This window comes from Gnatocerus cornutus, chromosome 3, assembly GCF_029298725.1.
Source record: "Gnatocerus cornutus isolate USDA-ARS CGAHR chromosome 3, icGnaCorn1.1, whole genome shotgun sequence".
Lineage (NCBI taxonomy): Eukaryota > Metazoa > Arthropoda > Insecta > Coleoptera > Tenebrionidae > Gnatocerus > Gnatocerus cornutus.
This window is the reverse complement of record NC_142235.1, coordinates 2,413,849-2,431,926: the sequence shown is the minus strand read 5'-3', so window position 1 is coordinate 2,431,926 and position 18,078 is coordinate 2,413,849. Positions and strand designations below refer to the sequence as shown.

The following is an 18,078-nucleotide window of genomic DNA, read 5'->3' as shown; positions in this document are numbered from 1 at the left end:
TGTACGCGAGCCAATAGGAATCTCTTCAAAAAACCGCGTAAATTTGAACTTAATCTTATTATTGATCGAAAATAAGTTTGGGCTCACTTGGCATTCCCACAAATCCGAAAAGAAACGAAAAGAAGAACAAAATGTTGATAGAAAACAAAAAAAAACTGTTAAATGTGGAACGCGTGATGAAAATAATTATGATTTTGCAGAAAATGTTATGATTTATACACATCAGTCAGTTGTAAAGTAAAAAATCGCGATATTAAAGAATATGAAAGGAAAATTTTGATTATGCCTGCAATTAAGTAGAAATAATTTTTTAATATTTGTTGAAACTCTTCAAGATTTTGGTTTTTAACTGTCACTTTTTGACATTTTCAGAACACGACATCTGAGCAAAATTTAGAGGCAACTTGATGACAAATTATCTTCGTAAATCGTACGAAAAAAAAAACTCATCGTCAGTTGGCATTGAAATTTCAAGTCATGACTTTGATTAAAGAAACAGTCTTTTGTTTCTGTCTAGTAATTTGACGTTGTCAAACTAAGAATTTTGTGAAAAACTGCTTTTTAGCATTTTTTGGATTTCAAGACAAAAGTCTTAAGAATGCCCTTAGATTTTTGGGATTTATCGAGATTTTGTCGGATTGTTTTTCTTTCTTTATTAAAAGTGCTAATCTTGAAAAATTTAGACGAAAAATACGAATTTTTTAATGATTTTTTTGATTTTAATTTCATCAAATTTTATCACCACCCTATAATTCCCTTGTTTAAAATTTTATTTGGAAAACTGCGAAAAGCTAATCAATTTTTTTAACACTCTGTAATTCCTTAATTTTTAGTGTTTACAAGAACAAAATTTATACATGTTATTCTCCTTCTTTGTTCTAGTATGAGCACCAATTTAGAAAAATTAAGAACAAATACACGAATTTTTAGAAATTTTTGACTTGTAGACTGAAAAAAAAATAAAATTTGACATTTTTAAGACTTTGTAATTTCTTCATTTTTCTTGCGATGATAATGAAATTTGTGAAGTACATATACCACTTTTGACTGTTGTATTAAAAGTGCTAATTTTTAAAAATTTCGATCAAATAGACGAATTTTTGGAAATTTTCTAATTTAATAAATTAAAAAATAACAGTTTTTTTAAGACCTTGTAATTTCTTCATTCTTGGTACGATTTTAACGAAATTTGTCGAAATAATCACTCTTGGTCGCCTTATTAAGGGTACTAATTTTGAAAAATTTAAACCAAAATATCAGAATTTTCAGAAATTTTATTTGGAATACAGTAAGAAGCAAATCAAATTTTTTCAACACCCTGTAATTCCTTAATTTTTAGTGTCACAAGAACGAAATTTATACACGTTGTTCCTTTTCTGTTTTAGTAAGACCATGAAATTTCAAAAATTTAGATCATTTAAAGAAATTTTTTAAAATTTTCAATTTATAAATAAAAACAAATCACAAAATTGTTTTAAGACTTTGTAATTTCTTCATTCTTAGTGCAATTTTAACGAAATTTGTCGAGATTATGACTCTTCACTGTCTTATTAAAAGTCCTAATTTTGAAAAAATTAAACCAAGTAAATAAAATTTTCAGAAATTTTAATTGGAGAACTACGAAAAGCTAATCAAATTTTGCAACACCCTGTAATTCCTTAATTTTTCGTGATACAAGAACTAAATTTATACACAATGTTCCGCTTGTCTGTTCTAGAAATACCACCAATTTACAAAAATTTAGATCAAATGGACGAATTTTTAGAAATTTTTGAATTACAAACTGAAAAAAATGGCCATTTTTAACACCTTGTAATTTTTTATTCCTCATGCAATTTTAACGGAATTTGTGGAAATTTGACTTTTGACTGTCTTATTAAAAGTGCTAATTTTGAAAAACTCAGACCGAAAAATTAGGATTTTTCAGAAATTTTATTTGGAGAAGTGTTTTTGCAGAACTGTTGTTCTTCTTGTTTGCTATAAAAAGAGCACAAATTTACAAAAATTTAGATCAATTAAACAATTTTTTGGAAATTTTCTATTTTTATAAACTAAAAAAATTACAAAATTTTTTGAAGACCTTGTAATTTCTTCATTCTTAGTACGATTTTAACGAAATGAAAAATATGAACTGAAAAATCAGAATTTTCAGAAATTTTATTTGGAATACTGTAAAAAGCAAATCAAATTTTTTCAACACCCTGTATTTTGTTAAGTTTTAGTGTCACAAGAACAAAATTTATACACGTTGTTCCTTTTCTCTGTTCTAGTAAGACCACTAAATTACAAAAATTTAGATCAAGTAGACACATTTTTAGAAATTTTCAATTTATAAATTAAAAAAAAATAACAAAATTGTTCTAAGAAATTGTAATTTCTTTATTCTTAGTGCGATTTTAACGAAATTTGGCGAGATTTGACTCTTGATGTCTGATTAAAAGGGCTAATTTTGAAAAATTTAGACCGAAAAATTAGAATTTTCAGAAATTTTAATTGGAGAACTGCGAAAATTTAATCGAATTTTGCAACACAATTCTTTTATTTTTCGTGATAATTTATACACGTTGTTTCAATTGTCTGTTCAATAAGAGCACCGATTTACAAAAATTTAGATCAAATAGACGATTTAAAAAGAAAAAGATTTATAAACTGAAAAGAAATTACAAAATTAGTTAAATTTTATTGAGTTAAAATGACTGTCGTCCAAAACAATTTGACTTAAATTCGCTTTAGATTTTCAAGATTTTTGTAAGGTCTGGATTTTCTTCAAATTCAATCCCAATTCGCATTGGATTTTTTTATGTAACTTCTTCTGAGATTTATTTACTGTTTTCCATTCATTTTCAGATCGTTTTTATAGTCATTTTAGATGCTTTATTTAAAATTTTTCATTGTTGTTCCTTACAATCAGTTTATAACCTTTTTATTTTCTTTTTTAACTTTTCCTAGATCCTCTTGATATTATCCTTAGATCGTCCAGATAAAACTAGTCAACAAATTTTTATTCTGGGGAAAAACAAGAAAATTCAATGATTTGTTTTAGAATTCATAAGTCTCGTAATTTTGACTTTTGTAGAATTTGAAGAATCTAAAGAAACAAACCAAGAAAAGAAAGGAGAGGAGAAATAAAAGAAAAGAGTCTTAAGGTAAAATTTGAGAAACTTGAAGGAAAAAGCGGAAGAATCCGAAGAAATTTGCCAAAAAAGAGAAGAATTTGGCCAATGAAAGAGACCGAAGTGATCCAATTAATTTGCAACGAAAAGAAGAATTTAAGAGATTCCAAAAAAAGTAAATACAAGTTCAAGGCATCAAGAAGATCTGAAAGACAATTCCAGAAGGATTTGAAAAATTTTACGAATTTAAGATGTACGAAAAGAAATTTGAAAAACCTGAAAAAAATAAAACAAATTTCAAAGAATGAAGACAAAAAATATAGCTAAAAAAATGTAATGAGAAAATGAAAATTTAATGAGTTTTTATTTCGATATCTAATTTTATATTTATATAGATATTTGTATTTATTTTTCACCAGTGGTTTTTATAGTTAATTACAATTTCGATTTGATTCCACAATTACTACACAATCAAATAAATTTTATATTACTTTAATAGGTTTAAAACTTTTCGAATTTTAAGTGTCAAATTTGCTTTAAAATCATTGTCACATTCTACCGATGGAATGTGCTTGACATGTCTAGTTTTTTTATGATATTTCAACCGCGATTTTGTTGTCGTTCTAAAACCACATTCATCACAATTGAACCTTAAAATTAAAACTTCATCACGATTCAAATGCCTTTTTATTTTATGCTGTTTTATACCCGTTTTAAATTTCGATTTAAAAAGGCATTGATCACAGTTGAACCATGTAATCTCATCGTCACTTAAATGCGTTCTTATTTTATGTGTCTTTAGAATTAATTCCGTTTTTGATTTAAATTCGCATTGGTCACACTGAAACGGTTCAATTTCATGGACACTCAAATGATTGTGTTTGATGTGGCGTAGAAAATTACCTTTTACTTTTGCTTTATAGTCGCACTTTTCACATTTTAGCCACTGAATTTCGTCGTCGGTTAAATGCTTCCGTATTTGATGACTATCTAAATTCTTTTTTAATTTTGTTTTAAAGTCGCATTGATCACATTTAAACCAATCAATTTCCTCGTCGTTCAAATGTTTTCGAATTTTATGAGTTTTCATTTGATATTTAAACTTCGCTTGATAATCGCATTCGGCGCATTTCCATCTCTTTACGTAGTCTTCAATCTTGCGCTCTCTTTTATTGAAGCTTGGTTTGTAATTATTTCCATGTTTTTTTATTTTATGTTGTTTGATCGCCGATTTAAATTTTGATTTAAAAAAGCAGTGATCACAATTGAACCAGACAGTTTGATCGACACTCAAATGAATTCGTGAATGTAGTTTTAAATTAGTTTTATAAATCGTTTTATAATCGCATTGGTCACATTGGAACCACTCGACTTCGAAATCATTTAAATGTTTGGCGATGATGTGATATTTTAGGCAGCGTTTTGTTTTCGATTTAAAAACGCATTGATCACATTGGAACCACTGAATTTTATCCTTTTCCAAATGATTCCTTTTATCATGGAGCTTCAGCAGTGCGTTAAATTTTGTCCTGTAATCACATTTAGCACATTGGAACAACTCAATTTCGCAATTATTGAGATGTTTGGCGATTATGTGACACTTTAAATTGTATTTAGTTTTGGTTTTAAACGCACATTCGTCACATTTAAACCACCCCATTTCGTCTCGCAAATGTTTTTCTATTTTGTGCATTTTTAACTTTACTTTATGTTTTTCTTCATAATCACATTCATTGCATTTCCACGTCTTCTCTGTACTTGAAGATTTCCCGGCGTTATTTTTAGGGTTTGATTCACAAATGTTTATATGTTTATACCAGTCCAACATAAAATGAGTCTTGAAAGTGCACTTTTCACATGTATAAACTGTTTCTTCCAGGACCTCTTCGCCTGCCAGGTGGTGTTTCCGTAAATGTTTTTTGAACATGATTGTTGTGTCTGTTGTGAAATTGCAATCAGAACAAGAAAAAAACTCGATAGAGTCCCAGCAATTGGACCATTGTAGTCCTCTTTCTCCATGCTGACTTATATGGTTGACCATAGAGAACATAGAAGTTGTCCAAAATTTGCAGACCGTGCATCGATGAGGGCTACTTTTCTCTGATTTGATGCAGGAAATTTCCTGGCTGTACTTCAGAAACGACGCCATTTTGTTGACCCTGAAATAATTTTTTCAGTAGTTGCACACATTTTCATCAATCTCACCAAAAATGGTGCAGGAAGTAACAAAAACAATTTCGTGGAAAATCCTTGATCGGACATAACCTCAATTTATGTGACAGAAGTGACAAGTGACACTTTGGGTGTTGTGACTTGTGTGAAGCTAGCGTTGAATACTCGCTTCCGAGATCCCCACCACCAAACCAGTTTGTTGCACATAGCTAAAAAACAGAAACACTTTTTTGGAGAAGTGGAAAATCTTCTCTTACGTGAAATGGCCTTCCGAATCTGAAGTCCCTTTTGCTCCATCAGGTCCGGATTTAGAGATTTCTTAAAAAAATAATTTTGAGTTCTACTGTACAAATATTCGTTTTCTTGACTATTTTTTGAAAACTGGCAAAGTTTTGGGATTGTTCGACAGGTTTTGGAAAGCTAATTTAATAAGCTTTCGGACGACCTATAAAGCTCATGGCTAAGGTTAGTACTTTCCAAGATATTTTTAAAAAACTGATCTCATGTCCCAAAAAAACGCTGTTTTAGCGATTTTTAAAACCCAAAAATTTACCTACGGAATAAAACTAGAATTTTGTAGGTATTCAAAATAAAATTTATACAAAATCTTCGAAAGTTAACAAAATGTGACTTTTTTCTTAAACAAATGAAAAATTCTTTGTCATGTAACGATTTCCTGTGGCTGTCTAGATGGCACTAATAATGTCAAATTTCAAAATTATAGAAGCAAAAGGAAAATTTTCAAAAATTTTCATTCGTGTTACAAACCAAAATTTCCATTTTTTAATTGAATCTGTAATTCTTCAATGTTTGCAAAAACCTTGTTCTAAAATTATTAAGATCGTATTTTGCTATGCTGTGATGGTAAAAGAAACGTATAAAAACGGTGGAGCGTTTATGACTTTAATTTTTTACACAGTTTCCACCACACTTACCGCAAGACCCTATAAACATAATCACCTCAAGTGGTGATTGTCTGATGACCAGAATTGATCCCCAATAAATTACAGCCTTTTTGTTGATTCAAATTTACTGGAATTGGGGAAAAAATATTTGGAAATAAAGTTTCAGGACATACAGACAAATATAGTAGATTACTCAACGTGTGAAGTTGAGTTTTGTTTTAATCTAATGTGGACTTGTAATAATAGAGTTGACGCATGATTAAAATTTAGATTAGCTTAAAACTGCAATTTTTCAAATTTTGCTTAAATTAAATAAATATATAATTGTCAATTTTGACATGTCAAATCACTTGCTCTCATTGTTTTGTAACTTTTTCATTTACTAGTTAGTAGAAACATAAGTTAATTACTCGTGAAAAAAATGAAGAAAATTGGAGTTTCTTAGGTCCCAAACAATGACAGAAAATGTATTTTTATGTCAAAATTGAAAAAAACTATATTTTATAGCTAGAGACAAATAATTAAAAAAATTATACACCCGGTTTACACAAATAAAATTAAATCCTTAATTTTGATTAAAGATTTTTACGAAACCAAATAAAGTTATTGGGGTTTTTACATCTGAAAAACTATGTTTGAAAAACTAAAACTCGAGAAAATGTATAAATTGACGCTTTAAAAATTATAAATGCTAGTTGGCCATAATCAGTAAAACATGTAAACAGTTTAGCAAAATTACCAACACTAGTATTGTTGCCAAATTTTTAACAGCACTAGGAATGTTAAATGTGCCTTTATACAATCAACTGCTAAAGTGATACTCTTACTCGAACAATTTAGAATGAATTGAAATATTTAACATTATGCTAAATAAGTGACATAAGTAAGTTGCAAGTTTAATTTAATTTCCATTACTGCATTAAACCGGCCTATACTTAGTTACTTACTATTGATCAGAATTAAAAATCGATTGTTCTAAAATTTACTTTTTTAGCAATGAAAGTGAATTATGTGAAGAAAAATGAACGTTAGAATAATCAATAATTTTAAGAAATACATTAGAAATTAAAAATTACATCTTTAATTAAAATTAATATTTAATTTCGTCAAATGTCAGCAATCAAACTTAATTAAATGCGTGATTAATTTAATCGCAATCAACTTAGAGTGGGAATGGGGTCATTGATTAAGAATACAAACATTGATTCAAAATTTCTTTCAATGTTCTTCAAATTATGTTGTTTACTCGACTCAATCTGCATGAGTTTTCAAGTGAGTTGTAAATAAAATTTGGTTATCTTCTGATGCACCCTTGTATAGCAGCCGTCAAGATAATGTAGCTCTGACCTGCTCAGATGACTTGACTTTTAAGGGTTTTTACGACGGTGCGGTTGGGGGGCCCATAAATTTAGGTATTTATTTCTACTGTTTTAAGCTGTCAAACATACATTAAATTGTTAGGATCGCATTTGCTAAATTCAAAATTAAGAGGATTCATATCAGATTAATTTTATTTTTTGTACTAATAAAAAAATATGTTAAATTCAACAACAAATTACGAGATAATTTATTAACTAATTAAATATATACAATTTATTAACTAATAAATAGACAAATTAATCAAATTCCTTTTCACTGGAATCGTCGTCGTCATTTAAACTAATTATTAATTCTTGGTGATGATTTTTTCTATAATTGTCTTCAATCTTTGTCACATGCGCAACACTGTTTTCCAGCTAGAAACGCTGATTTTGTGCACTTCTTGAAGTTTGAAGAAATTAAATCAATCGCTTCTTTGCTAAATTTGGGCGCTGTATTATTTCGCCGAATGTGTGCTTTCAACTCCGACTAAATCAGTTCAATAGGATTGAACACAAAATGATATGGAAGCAGCCAGTGCAGTTCAGGACTTAATATAATACTTATAATAACTTAAAACGAACCGAAAATTATTACTCAAAAGATTCAAAATAACAAGACGGCGAAAACGCGTTTTCATATTAGAAAATCAATAGTATTTATAAAAATAACACTACTCCTAAATGCGAATTACATAAACAGTGTTTGAGTGACAACCCAGGCCTCAGAGCCGAAATTTATGACCCCCAACCGCACCGTCGTAAAAACCCTTAAAAGTCAAGTCATCTGAGCAGGTCAGCGCTACATTATCTTGGGGGCTGCTATACAAAAACTGACCGCTCAGATCTCAAGCAGACCAACCCAAAAGTTCTAGGGGTAAAATGTATTGTTGGGTGCATATTCTATTCATACCATGGTGCATTATTTTTGGACACAATTGTACTCGTTTGATTCAAGTATAGTTCGAGGAGTTGGCCTTGAATGCAGGTATTGGAGCAGTGACCGGATCTTCATACAATACATAAAATGGATATTTTATTAATCATTTGATCCGCTATCGACTCACCAAGTTTAGTTCGAGGAATTGGTCTTGAACGTAGGACTATTGACTTTATCTCATATACAAGGATGGATATTTTTATTTACTTTTGGGGGACAAAAAAATCTTGATATTTATTTACAAAAAAATTACAAACTAACAACTAAACATGAAGATGGGGAGCTTCACCTCCTTGCTCCTCCTTTGGTTAAAATGGCGACTGCCACGGATTCTCAGAGGGAGGAGGTGGTGCCACCACCAAAGCCCGACATTTAGACAAATGTTTAGCCAAGTTTTTGGGCCGCACCCACTGGTTTTTAATAAGACCACATTGAATCACTGTTAAAAATAAAGAAATTAACTGTTGTTAATAATTGGATAAATACTTACAGAAGGGCTTTTTAGCGTTGCACATGACGATGGTGTTGTGTCGACTGACTATCAACTGATGTGAATGAAGGTGTTTTGTAAGAAATCCCTTCCTTTGTTGAGAAGGCACAAGGACTTTAGCGAGATGATGCAAGGACTTTTAGTTTTCCTTAGTGCATCCACATGAACTTTAATTCAGTTCGTATTGCAAATTGCAAATATATATCCTATGACATATTATCTTTTTTTTAATTACAATTACAGAGTGTTGCATAACCACCACAATCCTTTGAGTATTTGATATGTTCTTCGGAAATTATGTTTACATTTCTACATTTCTGGTAAAAAAAAGTTCTTCGTTTATTTTAATTTTTATCAAAGTAACCCTTTTTATTTAAAGTGCATTATTATACACTGTCAAGGGGGTTATCTGTTAAGGGCCCCAATCACTATGCGTTTTGTATGAGCGACATGTTTGTACATACATGTATGTCATACAAGTTTTGATCCTACACCGTACGATTTGATATCATACAAGTATTTCTCAAACATGTTGATACATACATAACGTTGAATGTGTGATCGATACATGTTTTTCCATTTCACACACAAGTTTGCACATACAGAATTTCAAAAAGATAAAAAATATAGTCCCTACACGATACAAACATGTATGACGATCTGGATGTCGAGAGTACTTGTGCCGCTATTGTAATTGTCAAATTATTATATGGAAAAAAGCACAAAAATTTTTCTAAGATTATAAAAACTATTTGAAGATGTCAAAAAACAATTTTACAGTGCTATATAAACAAAAAGTTTGCAAAACGTTTATTAATTACCATAATAAGATCTTTCTTCAAAATCATTCAAATTTCCAGACTTTTTTTTTAGTTGTTCTTTACGCATACCGCAAAATATCAAACACGTTTGACCTACCCACATTTGTATGAGCATACAGTGTTCACAGACAAAACTTGCTCACACACAGTCATTTTACTCTGTTTTGTATGCGCAAACAGTGTGCCATCATACAAAAGTTGATCTGTGTGTGACCAATTCTTGTATGTCATACTTGTTTCCGGAAGTAGAAATGACGAACATGTTTGGACCGTGTGTGGCTCCCTCGAACTTCTATGACATACATGTATGTACAAACATGTCGCTCATACAAAACGCATAGTGAGTGGGGCGCTTTAGTACATTATAATAACGGCAAATGAACAGTATACCTACCTTTATACTTTGAAAAGTAATTGTAATGAGGAGTAATTTTGTGCTAGATGAAAAAAAATTGTATGTCATACGATCGTAATCAGTCTTTATGGTGTTTTCACAGTTATTTTAAGAGATATTTTTGATTCCCTCCAAAAATGACAATTTCTAAAATTTATCTCTTTTATTCTATAATTTTAGAATTTGTTATCACAAATAATGGGTCACTAATGAAGAAAAACTTCTACAAATTTAATTTATGGAATTTGGTATAGTTAATAAGTTACTCAAAAAGAATGATGTCCACAAATTTGATTGATCTAGTGTAATTCGATTTATTACGCTGAAACACTGAAATTACGAAACCAACCCTCATTACAGAGTTGTACTTATTTTCTTTCCTTAAAGGGTACTTCTAACTACCAACACAATGCTACTTGACTCAGCCCTTCCGGAACACCCTTATCTAGTCAGGTCCGGGCTTAGCACAACTGGGAAGTCACGGAATTCTCGCAACAAAACATATTGCCACCTGCCTTATCGGCCTTAATCATTTATAATGGAATAACTTAACGGGGGAGTTTCGCCCCCTGCCCCATCGCTGGATAGCGGCTCGGATTACTGGCATTGACCCCTTTTTCTGCAACTGAAGGACACCCATGTCCTTACTCCGACCCTGGTGACATCTTGACATCTTTTTCTTTCTTCGAGTACGGCAAAGTCAACCATTACCGTACCCACCCGCGTACTGGAAATTAACCATCCAGCACGCTACCTGGAAGTCAGCCATCCAGGCCTTCTGGAAGTAAACCATCCAGCCCTCTGGAAGTAAGCCATCCAGCTCTCTAGAAGTAAGCCATCCAGCCCGACATGTAGCCCCTCGCCTTCCGGAAATCTACCATCCAGAACACTTCCTGGAAGTCAGCCATCCAGGCATCCTGGAAATCAACCATCCAGGCCCCGCACTCGCGCACTACACTCAATTTCCACCTTCTCCACCTACGGCCAATTCTTCACTTCTTGGCCACCTTCTCTTTCACCGCCCAATTCCTTACTGCTTTAAGCCACACATTCTGGCGTCATTCACCCCAACCAGGAGTGCGCACAAGTTAGTGAGCCAGTCCAAGGGCTCTTAATTACAACATTAATGACTCCCAGTTACGTCATTACAAATACCACATTTTTATCGTCTTACACTAGAACCAAAATTAACAGCAGTAAAAAACGTACAAAATGTTTTAGATTTTGGTTCGCTCCAAAAATATATTAAGAAAAAAAAAACAAAATTTTCGAAATTTCTGGTTTGATCTAATACCATTTTTTTTTAAATTGTCTCTTTTGCTCTACATTATGTCCCCGGATTGACAAGAGGGAAAAAAAGTTTATTTTCCATTTTACAAAAAAATGGCAAAGGAATAACATTTTTTGCTTATTTCAAAACAGATAAATCTGCAATTAAAATTTCAAAATTATTCGTTTGTACGTTATTTTTATTTATTAAATTTTGTAATCGTATTTAAATAATAGCAGGCTGTGGATTCACAATATCAAATAGTGCGTTAAAGATTAAAGAAAAATTTACCCAATAATGTGTAAGCATTAAAAAATTGGAAAAGAAATGCAATTGCATCCTTAACAATAATTGAGAAAATTCGAAACAGTCTAAATTACGAGTTAGAATTGAACTATGTGCTAAAACAGGTAATGGATCAATCAAATATTGGAAATTATTTTGAATTAAGGAACAAATTTCATTCCTTTGACATTTTTTGCAAAATTAAAAATAAAAAAATTCTTCATTATTTTTTGTTTTTTTTTATTTTAAAAACAGCTTGATAATATTAAAGTTTTAATTAAAGATATATTTATTTTAAATTAAGCAAAAAATATTATTCCATTGTCATTTTTTGTAAAATGAAAAATAACGTTTTTTTTCCTCTTGTGAGCTCAATCCGGGGACATACTGTATAATGTTGTAATTTAGTACAGTAAAGAAACATTAACAAAATTAGAAAAAAAAGGACTTCATGGAAGTATTTGAGAAGAGAAAAGTGGAAGAGTCCAAAGAAGAATAAAATGAATATTAACAATAAATTCGAAGATTTTTAAAAATTCCAAGAAATGAAAAAATAATTTGGACAAAAAAGAGGCCGTAATGATCCAATGAATTTGCAAAATGCCAAGAAACCAGAAGGAGAATCGGAGCAGAAGAGAGTCCAAAAAAGAAGTAAATCTGGAAATCCGAAGAGAGATTTCAAGGCATCCAGATAGAACATACAATTCCAGAAGAATCTGAAAAATTTTACTGAGACGTTCAAAAAGGAATTTGAGAAAGCTGAAACAAAACAAACAAAAATTACAGCAAATGAAGACAAGAATCTCAAGAAAGGAGAAAAAAAAGCGTTTTTATTTCGATACCTAATTTTATATTTATGTATTACATTTTTCTGTTAGCAGCAGTAGTTAAAATTCTGATAACTAATTACAATTACGGTTTGGTTCCGCAATTACAACATAAACAGGTAAATTTTATAATTACTTAAATCGGTTTAAACCTTTTCAACTTTTTAGTGACAAATTGTCACATTTTACCGATGGAATTTGCTTGGCATGTGTACTTTTTTTATGATTTTTCAACCGCGATTTAGTTACAACTTCAATCATGACTCAAATGCCTTCTTAATTTATGCTTTTTTAAATTTGGGCTGTGTTTTGTTTTATAATCGCATTGGTCACATTGAAACAGTTTAATCTTATCCAAACTCCAATGAGTATATTTGATATGGGCAGGCAAATCATTTTTAACTTTAGTTTTATAATCGCACTTTTCGCATTTTAGCCACTGAATTTGGTCGTCGGATAAATGTTTCCGTTTTTGATGACATTTTAAATTTTCTTTAAATTTTGCTTTAAAGTCGCATTGATCGCATTTAAACCAATCAATTTCCTCGTCATTCAAATGTTTTCGGATTTTGTGAGGTTTCAACAGCCATTTAAATTTCGTTTTAAAATCGCATTCTTCACATTTCCACTTTTTTAGGTGTTCTTCAGTATTGGAGTTTTCATGATGTTTTTTTTTATGGTGGTTGATCATCCATTTCAATTTCGATTTAAAAAAACATTGATCACACTTGAACCATACAATTTGATCGGCCCTCACATGAATCAGTGAATGTTTTTTTAAACCATTGCTATAAATCGTTTTATAATCGCATTGGTCACATTGGAACCAATCAGCCTCAAGATAATTTAAATGTTTGACGACGATGTGATATTTTAGACCGCGTTTTGATGTTGATTTAAAACCGCATGTGTCACATTGGAACCATTTAATTTCTTCTCTCAAATGTTTTTCTATTTTCTGCGTTTTTGACTTAACTTTTCGTTTTTCTCCATTATCACATTCATTAGATTCCCACGTCTTCTCTTCACTTGAAGATTTCCTGGCGTTATTTTCAGGGTTTGATTCACAAATGTTTGTGTGTTTATACCAGTCCAACATAAAATGAGTCTTGAAAGTGCACTTTTCACATGTGTAAACTGTTTCTTCCAGGTCCTCTTCCTCTGCCAGGTGGTGTTTCCGTAAAGGTTTCTTGAACATGATTGTTGTGTCCGTTGTGAACTTGCAATCAGAACAAGAAAAAGTCTCAACAGAGCACCAGCAATTAAACCATTGTAGTCCTCCTTCTCTATGCCGATTTAAATGGTTAAACATGGAAATCATAGATGTCGTCCAAAATTTGCAAAACGGGCACCGATAAGGCCGCCTTTTCTCCGATTTGATGCAGGAAATCTCCTGGCTGTACTCCAGAAACGACGCCATTTTGATGAACCTGAAATCATTTCTTCAGTAGCTTGCGCACATTTTCTTCAATTATACTTACCAAAAAAGCTGGGCGAACTAACAAAAACAATTCGGAGGGAAAATTTTTGATTGCACATAACCTTAACCCGTGTTCGCGTGACAGAAATGACAATTAGGATTTGGTGTCTTGTGTGAAGCTAGCGTTGAATACTCGCTCCCTGGATCCCCACCACCAAACCACCAAGTCTGTTTCAGATTGGGGAAATTGGCGAAGGGTGCGACATCTATTGTCGTTTGTCTAAAACGCCGAAACGGTGAACTACAAAAACGGCCTGTCTTTGAAAAGTGTTTTTGAACCGTTTTCGTTGTTGAATTTTGAAAATTAACAGTTTAAAATACTTCTACTTTGTGTCTAGACTTTTTCCCTGCTTAGGACTAAAGTGATTTGTCGTTTTGTTTAATATTTCAATAATCAAATATCTCATATTGTTCAAGAGTGAATTGGTAAGAAATGTTAACATAATTCAACGAATCAGGCTCACTGACGCTGTTAAATGTTAAAAGAGGCCTTGTAGTAACAATTTGTATCATGAGATACTAAAAATTGGCAGAAACGCACGCACTAAAAATATAAAATTGAAAAAAGCCGTTGATGTTAGTTTATAGGTTTTACTTGCAAAAAAATTGTTGGAAAACATTCAATAGCCACAGGTGCATCATTTCCCTGACTATTATATAAATATGTAACTTTCTTTTAAAACCAGAGCCGAATTACATAATGAAATCGCCATTTCTATTAAATGTCCGAAGAATGCTTGTATATTTAAGGCAATTATCTGCATCGTATGGCATTTTAAATAAAGAAAAATGCAAATTTTTGTTGCTTGTTAGATACTGTTGTTCACCGTTAAAACCGCCATTTTCTAGTTTAGTTGCGCCATCTGTTGACACCCGAATAGCCCCCAATACAGTTTAACAAACGCTCTAGTGCGGTTATGGCTTTGACTTTTTAAATCGTTTACAGCCACCTTACCGCAAACCCCCATAAACATAATAACGCTGAAATGGTTGGGTCAAAAATAATAAATATTTTTTCCCAGCTGGTCAGTCTTACAAATCAACTCTTTACAGGTTTACATTTCGAGGTGATTTTGTTACTCAACTGACCCAAACTTACTCAAATTGATGATAGACGCAATTATATAATCCGTGTATTGGAACATTTGGAAATTTGGGGTGTTTATAAGTCTTGACTGTCTTATTAATAGTACCAATTCAGAAAAATTTAAACCAAAAAGGAGAATATTTAGAAATTTTTATTTGGACAACAGTGAAAATGTCAATTTTTTCAACACCGTAATTTCGTTATTTATAATGCGACAGGAACGAAATTTATGCATGTTGTTTCTTTTGTTTGTTTTAGCAATATCACTAATTTGCAAAAATTTAGATCAAAAAGTCGAATTTTTACAAATTTTCGTTTTAAGATCAAAAAAATGCCACAATTTTTTTTTTTAATCCTGTAATTTCTTTATTTTTGATGCGATTTTAACGAAATTTGTGGAGATTATCACTCTCGAATGCCTTATTAAGAGCGTCAATTTAGAAAAATTTAGACCAAAGAAGAGAATTTTTAGAAATTTTGATTTCGAGAAGTGAAGAAAAATGTTTGTTTTTTAACCAAAAAAAATGTGACCAAAAATTTTAAACGACCTGTAAGTTCTTCATTTTTAATGCCACTATAACCAAATTTGTGAAGTTTATAAGTCTTAACTGTCTTATTAAGAGTTTTAGAAAAATTTAGACCAAAAAAGAGGAGAATATTTAGAAATTTTTATTTGGGCAACAGTGAAAATGTCAATTTTTTGAACACTGTAATTTCGTTATTTTTAGTGCGACAGGAACGAAATTTATGCATGTTGTTTCTTTTGTTTGTTTTAGTAATATGACTAATTTGCAAAAATTTAGATCAAAAAGTCGTTTTAAGACCATAAAAATGCCACCAATTTTTTTTAAGATCCTGCAACTACTTTATTTGTTGTGATTTTAACGAAATTTGTGGAGATTATCACTCTTGACTGTCTTATTTACATTACCGATTTACAAAAATTTAGAGCGAAAAGACGAATTTAAATAAATTTTTTTTAAAAAAAAATTACAAAAAAAAATTTGAACGCGGTTTAATTTCCACATTTTTGGTGTCACACGAACGAAATTTGTGGGAGTTATTTTTAAGGTTAAATAGTACATAAAAGTTGTTGGATTTGGGTTAATTTTAATATATCTTTGTTAGCCAATATTTCTAATAACGTATTATCTTCATTTTTGTAAAAACATTGTTAATTTTTTTTGAAAGTTTCACTTACTAAGTGGGACTTAGATCCAGATAATCTAATTTTTCTTAGAAGCATAAGGAACCAAGTGTAAAAATATGCCCAAAAAAATTTTTTTCATCAAAAATTACGACTATTACGCACAATTTGAAATAAATAGTCATCAATAACTCGCAATTCACTTTTAAATTGCATATTTGAAAAGAGATTGAGAATATTTATTACGGTTCATTTCAAGCCAGATGAGACCCAACCACTTCAGCGTTATTATATTTATGGGGGTTTGCGGTTGGGTGGCTGTAAACGATTTAAATAGTCAAAGCCATAACCGCACTAGAGCGTTTGATAAACTGTAGCAAAAAGAACTTGCCTACTGCCAACTGCCAACCGTAATTTTGTTGTAAACTGTTTTTCTATTTTATTGACTATGTAAATTGTGTACTCTTCAAAATAAAGGAAAGCAAAACATGTCGTTGAAGTTAGCTTGGGATTGGCTTTTTGGTTGCGCCGTAGCATAGGCAACACAACGTGCACTAGGCTTTTTTTACAGTAGACCAGACAAATACTGAAATTTCATGGGAATTTTCATGTTTTCGCGTACTTTTCTTACAAATTTATGGCAATTTGACTTTGGAATAATAACCTCCCATTGTGACAATCAATACTTTGGTGTAAAATATACAGAAAAGGGTTAATCAAAGGGGGTTGTGCTGCCGCCATTTTCATCACCGTTATCGTAAAAATCCAGCATCTACCCCGGTCGCAGTGATCCCAAAAAATAGAGAAAAATTCACTGATAAATCTCCCATATCAAGTTTGTCTACACCAGACGGCAGAGGGTTGTAATCTCGCCTTATTTTTAATTATTTAATTCACCCTCTAAAAATGTGAAAAATCGAAAATGTACCCCAATGGCATTAGACCCAAAAAATAGAGTAAAGCTCCCATATCAAGTTTGTCTCCACCAGCCGTCAGAGGGCTGTAATCTTGCCCCATTTTGATTCACCCTCTAAAAATATGAAAAATCGAAAATGTACCCCAATGGCATTAGACCCAAAAAACAGAGAAAAATTCACTGATAAAGCTCCCATATCAAGTTTGTCTCCACCAGCCGTCAGAGGGTTGTAATCTCGCCCCATTTTAATTCACCCTCTAAAAATGTGAAAATTTGAAAATGTACCCCAATGGTATTAAACCCAAAAATAGAGAAAAATTCACTGATAAATCTCCCATATCAAGTTTCCCTCCACCAGCCGTCAGAGGGTTCTAATCTCACCCCGCTGTAATTCACCCCGTGAAAATGTAAAAAATCGAAAATGTACCCCAATGGCATTAGTCTCAAAAAATAGAGAAAAATTCACTGATAAATCTCCCATATCAAGTTTCCCTCCACCAGCCGTCAGAGGGTTGTAATCTCACCCCGCTGTAATTCACCCCGTGAAAATGTAAAAAATCGAAAATGTACCCCAATGGCATTAGACCCAAAAAATAGAGAAAAATTCACTGATAAAGCTCCCATATCAAGTTTGTCTCCACCAGCCGTCAGAGGGTTGTAATTTCGCCCCATTTTAATTCACCTTCTCAAAATGTGCAAATTTGAAAATGTACCCCAATGGCATTAGACCCAAAAAATAGAGAAAAATTCACTAATAAAGCTCCCATATCTAGTTTGTGTCCACCAGCCGTCAGAGGGTTGTAATTTCGCCCCATTTTAATTCACCCACTCAAAATGTGAAAATTTGAAAATGTACCCCAATGGCATTAAACC

The 18,078-nt window shown here is 31.7% G+C and overlaps 2 protein-coding genes and 1 long non-coding RNA gene across 3 annotated transcripts; all 3 read right to left on the bottom strand.

The window, feature by feature from the left end:
- Positions 1-3,461: 3,461 nt before the first annotated feature.
- LOC148176814 (uncharacterized) lies at positions 3,462-5,432 on the bottom strand. The gene is made up of 2 exons (XM_088033060.1): positions 5,319-5,432; positions 3,462-5,272 (listed from the first exon to the last, which is right to left on the bottom strand). Exon 2 carries the CDS (start codon positions 5,260-5,262, stop codon positions 3,601-3,603), a length of 1,662 nt encoding a protein of 553 aa, XP_087889186.1. The 5' UTR covers positions 5,263-5,272; positions 5,319-5,432; the 3' UTR covers positions 3,462-3,600.
- Positions 5,433-8,670: 3,238 nt separating this feature from the next.
- On the bottom strand, positions 8,671-11,963 carry LOC148176813 (uncharacterized). The gene is made up of 2 exons (XR_015769847.1): positions 8,979-11,963; positions 8,671-8,927 (listed from the first exon to the last, which is right to left on the bottom strand). It is a non-coding gene; the product is annotated as an uncharacterized LOC148176813 (long non-coding RNA).
- A 612-nt stretch (positions 11,964-12,575) lies between these two features.
- LOC148176812 (uncharacterized) lies at positions 12,576-14,210 on the bottom strand. The gene is made up of 2 exons (XM_088033083.1): positions 14,057-14,210; positions 12,576-14,005 (listed from the first exon to the last, which is right to left on the bottom strand). Exon 2 carries the CDS (start codon positions 13,993-13,995, stop codon positions 12,829-12,831), a length of 1,167 nt encoding a protein of 388 aa, XP_087889209.1. The 5' UTR covers positions 13,996-14,005; positions 14,057-14,210; the 3' UTR covers positions 12,576-12,828.
- Positions 14,211-18,078: the final 3,868 nt, after the last annotated feature.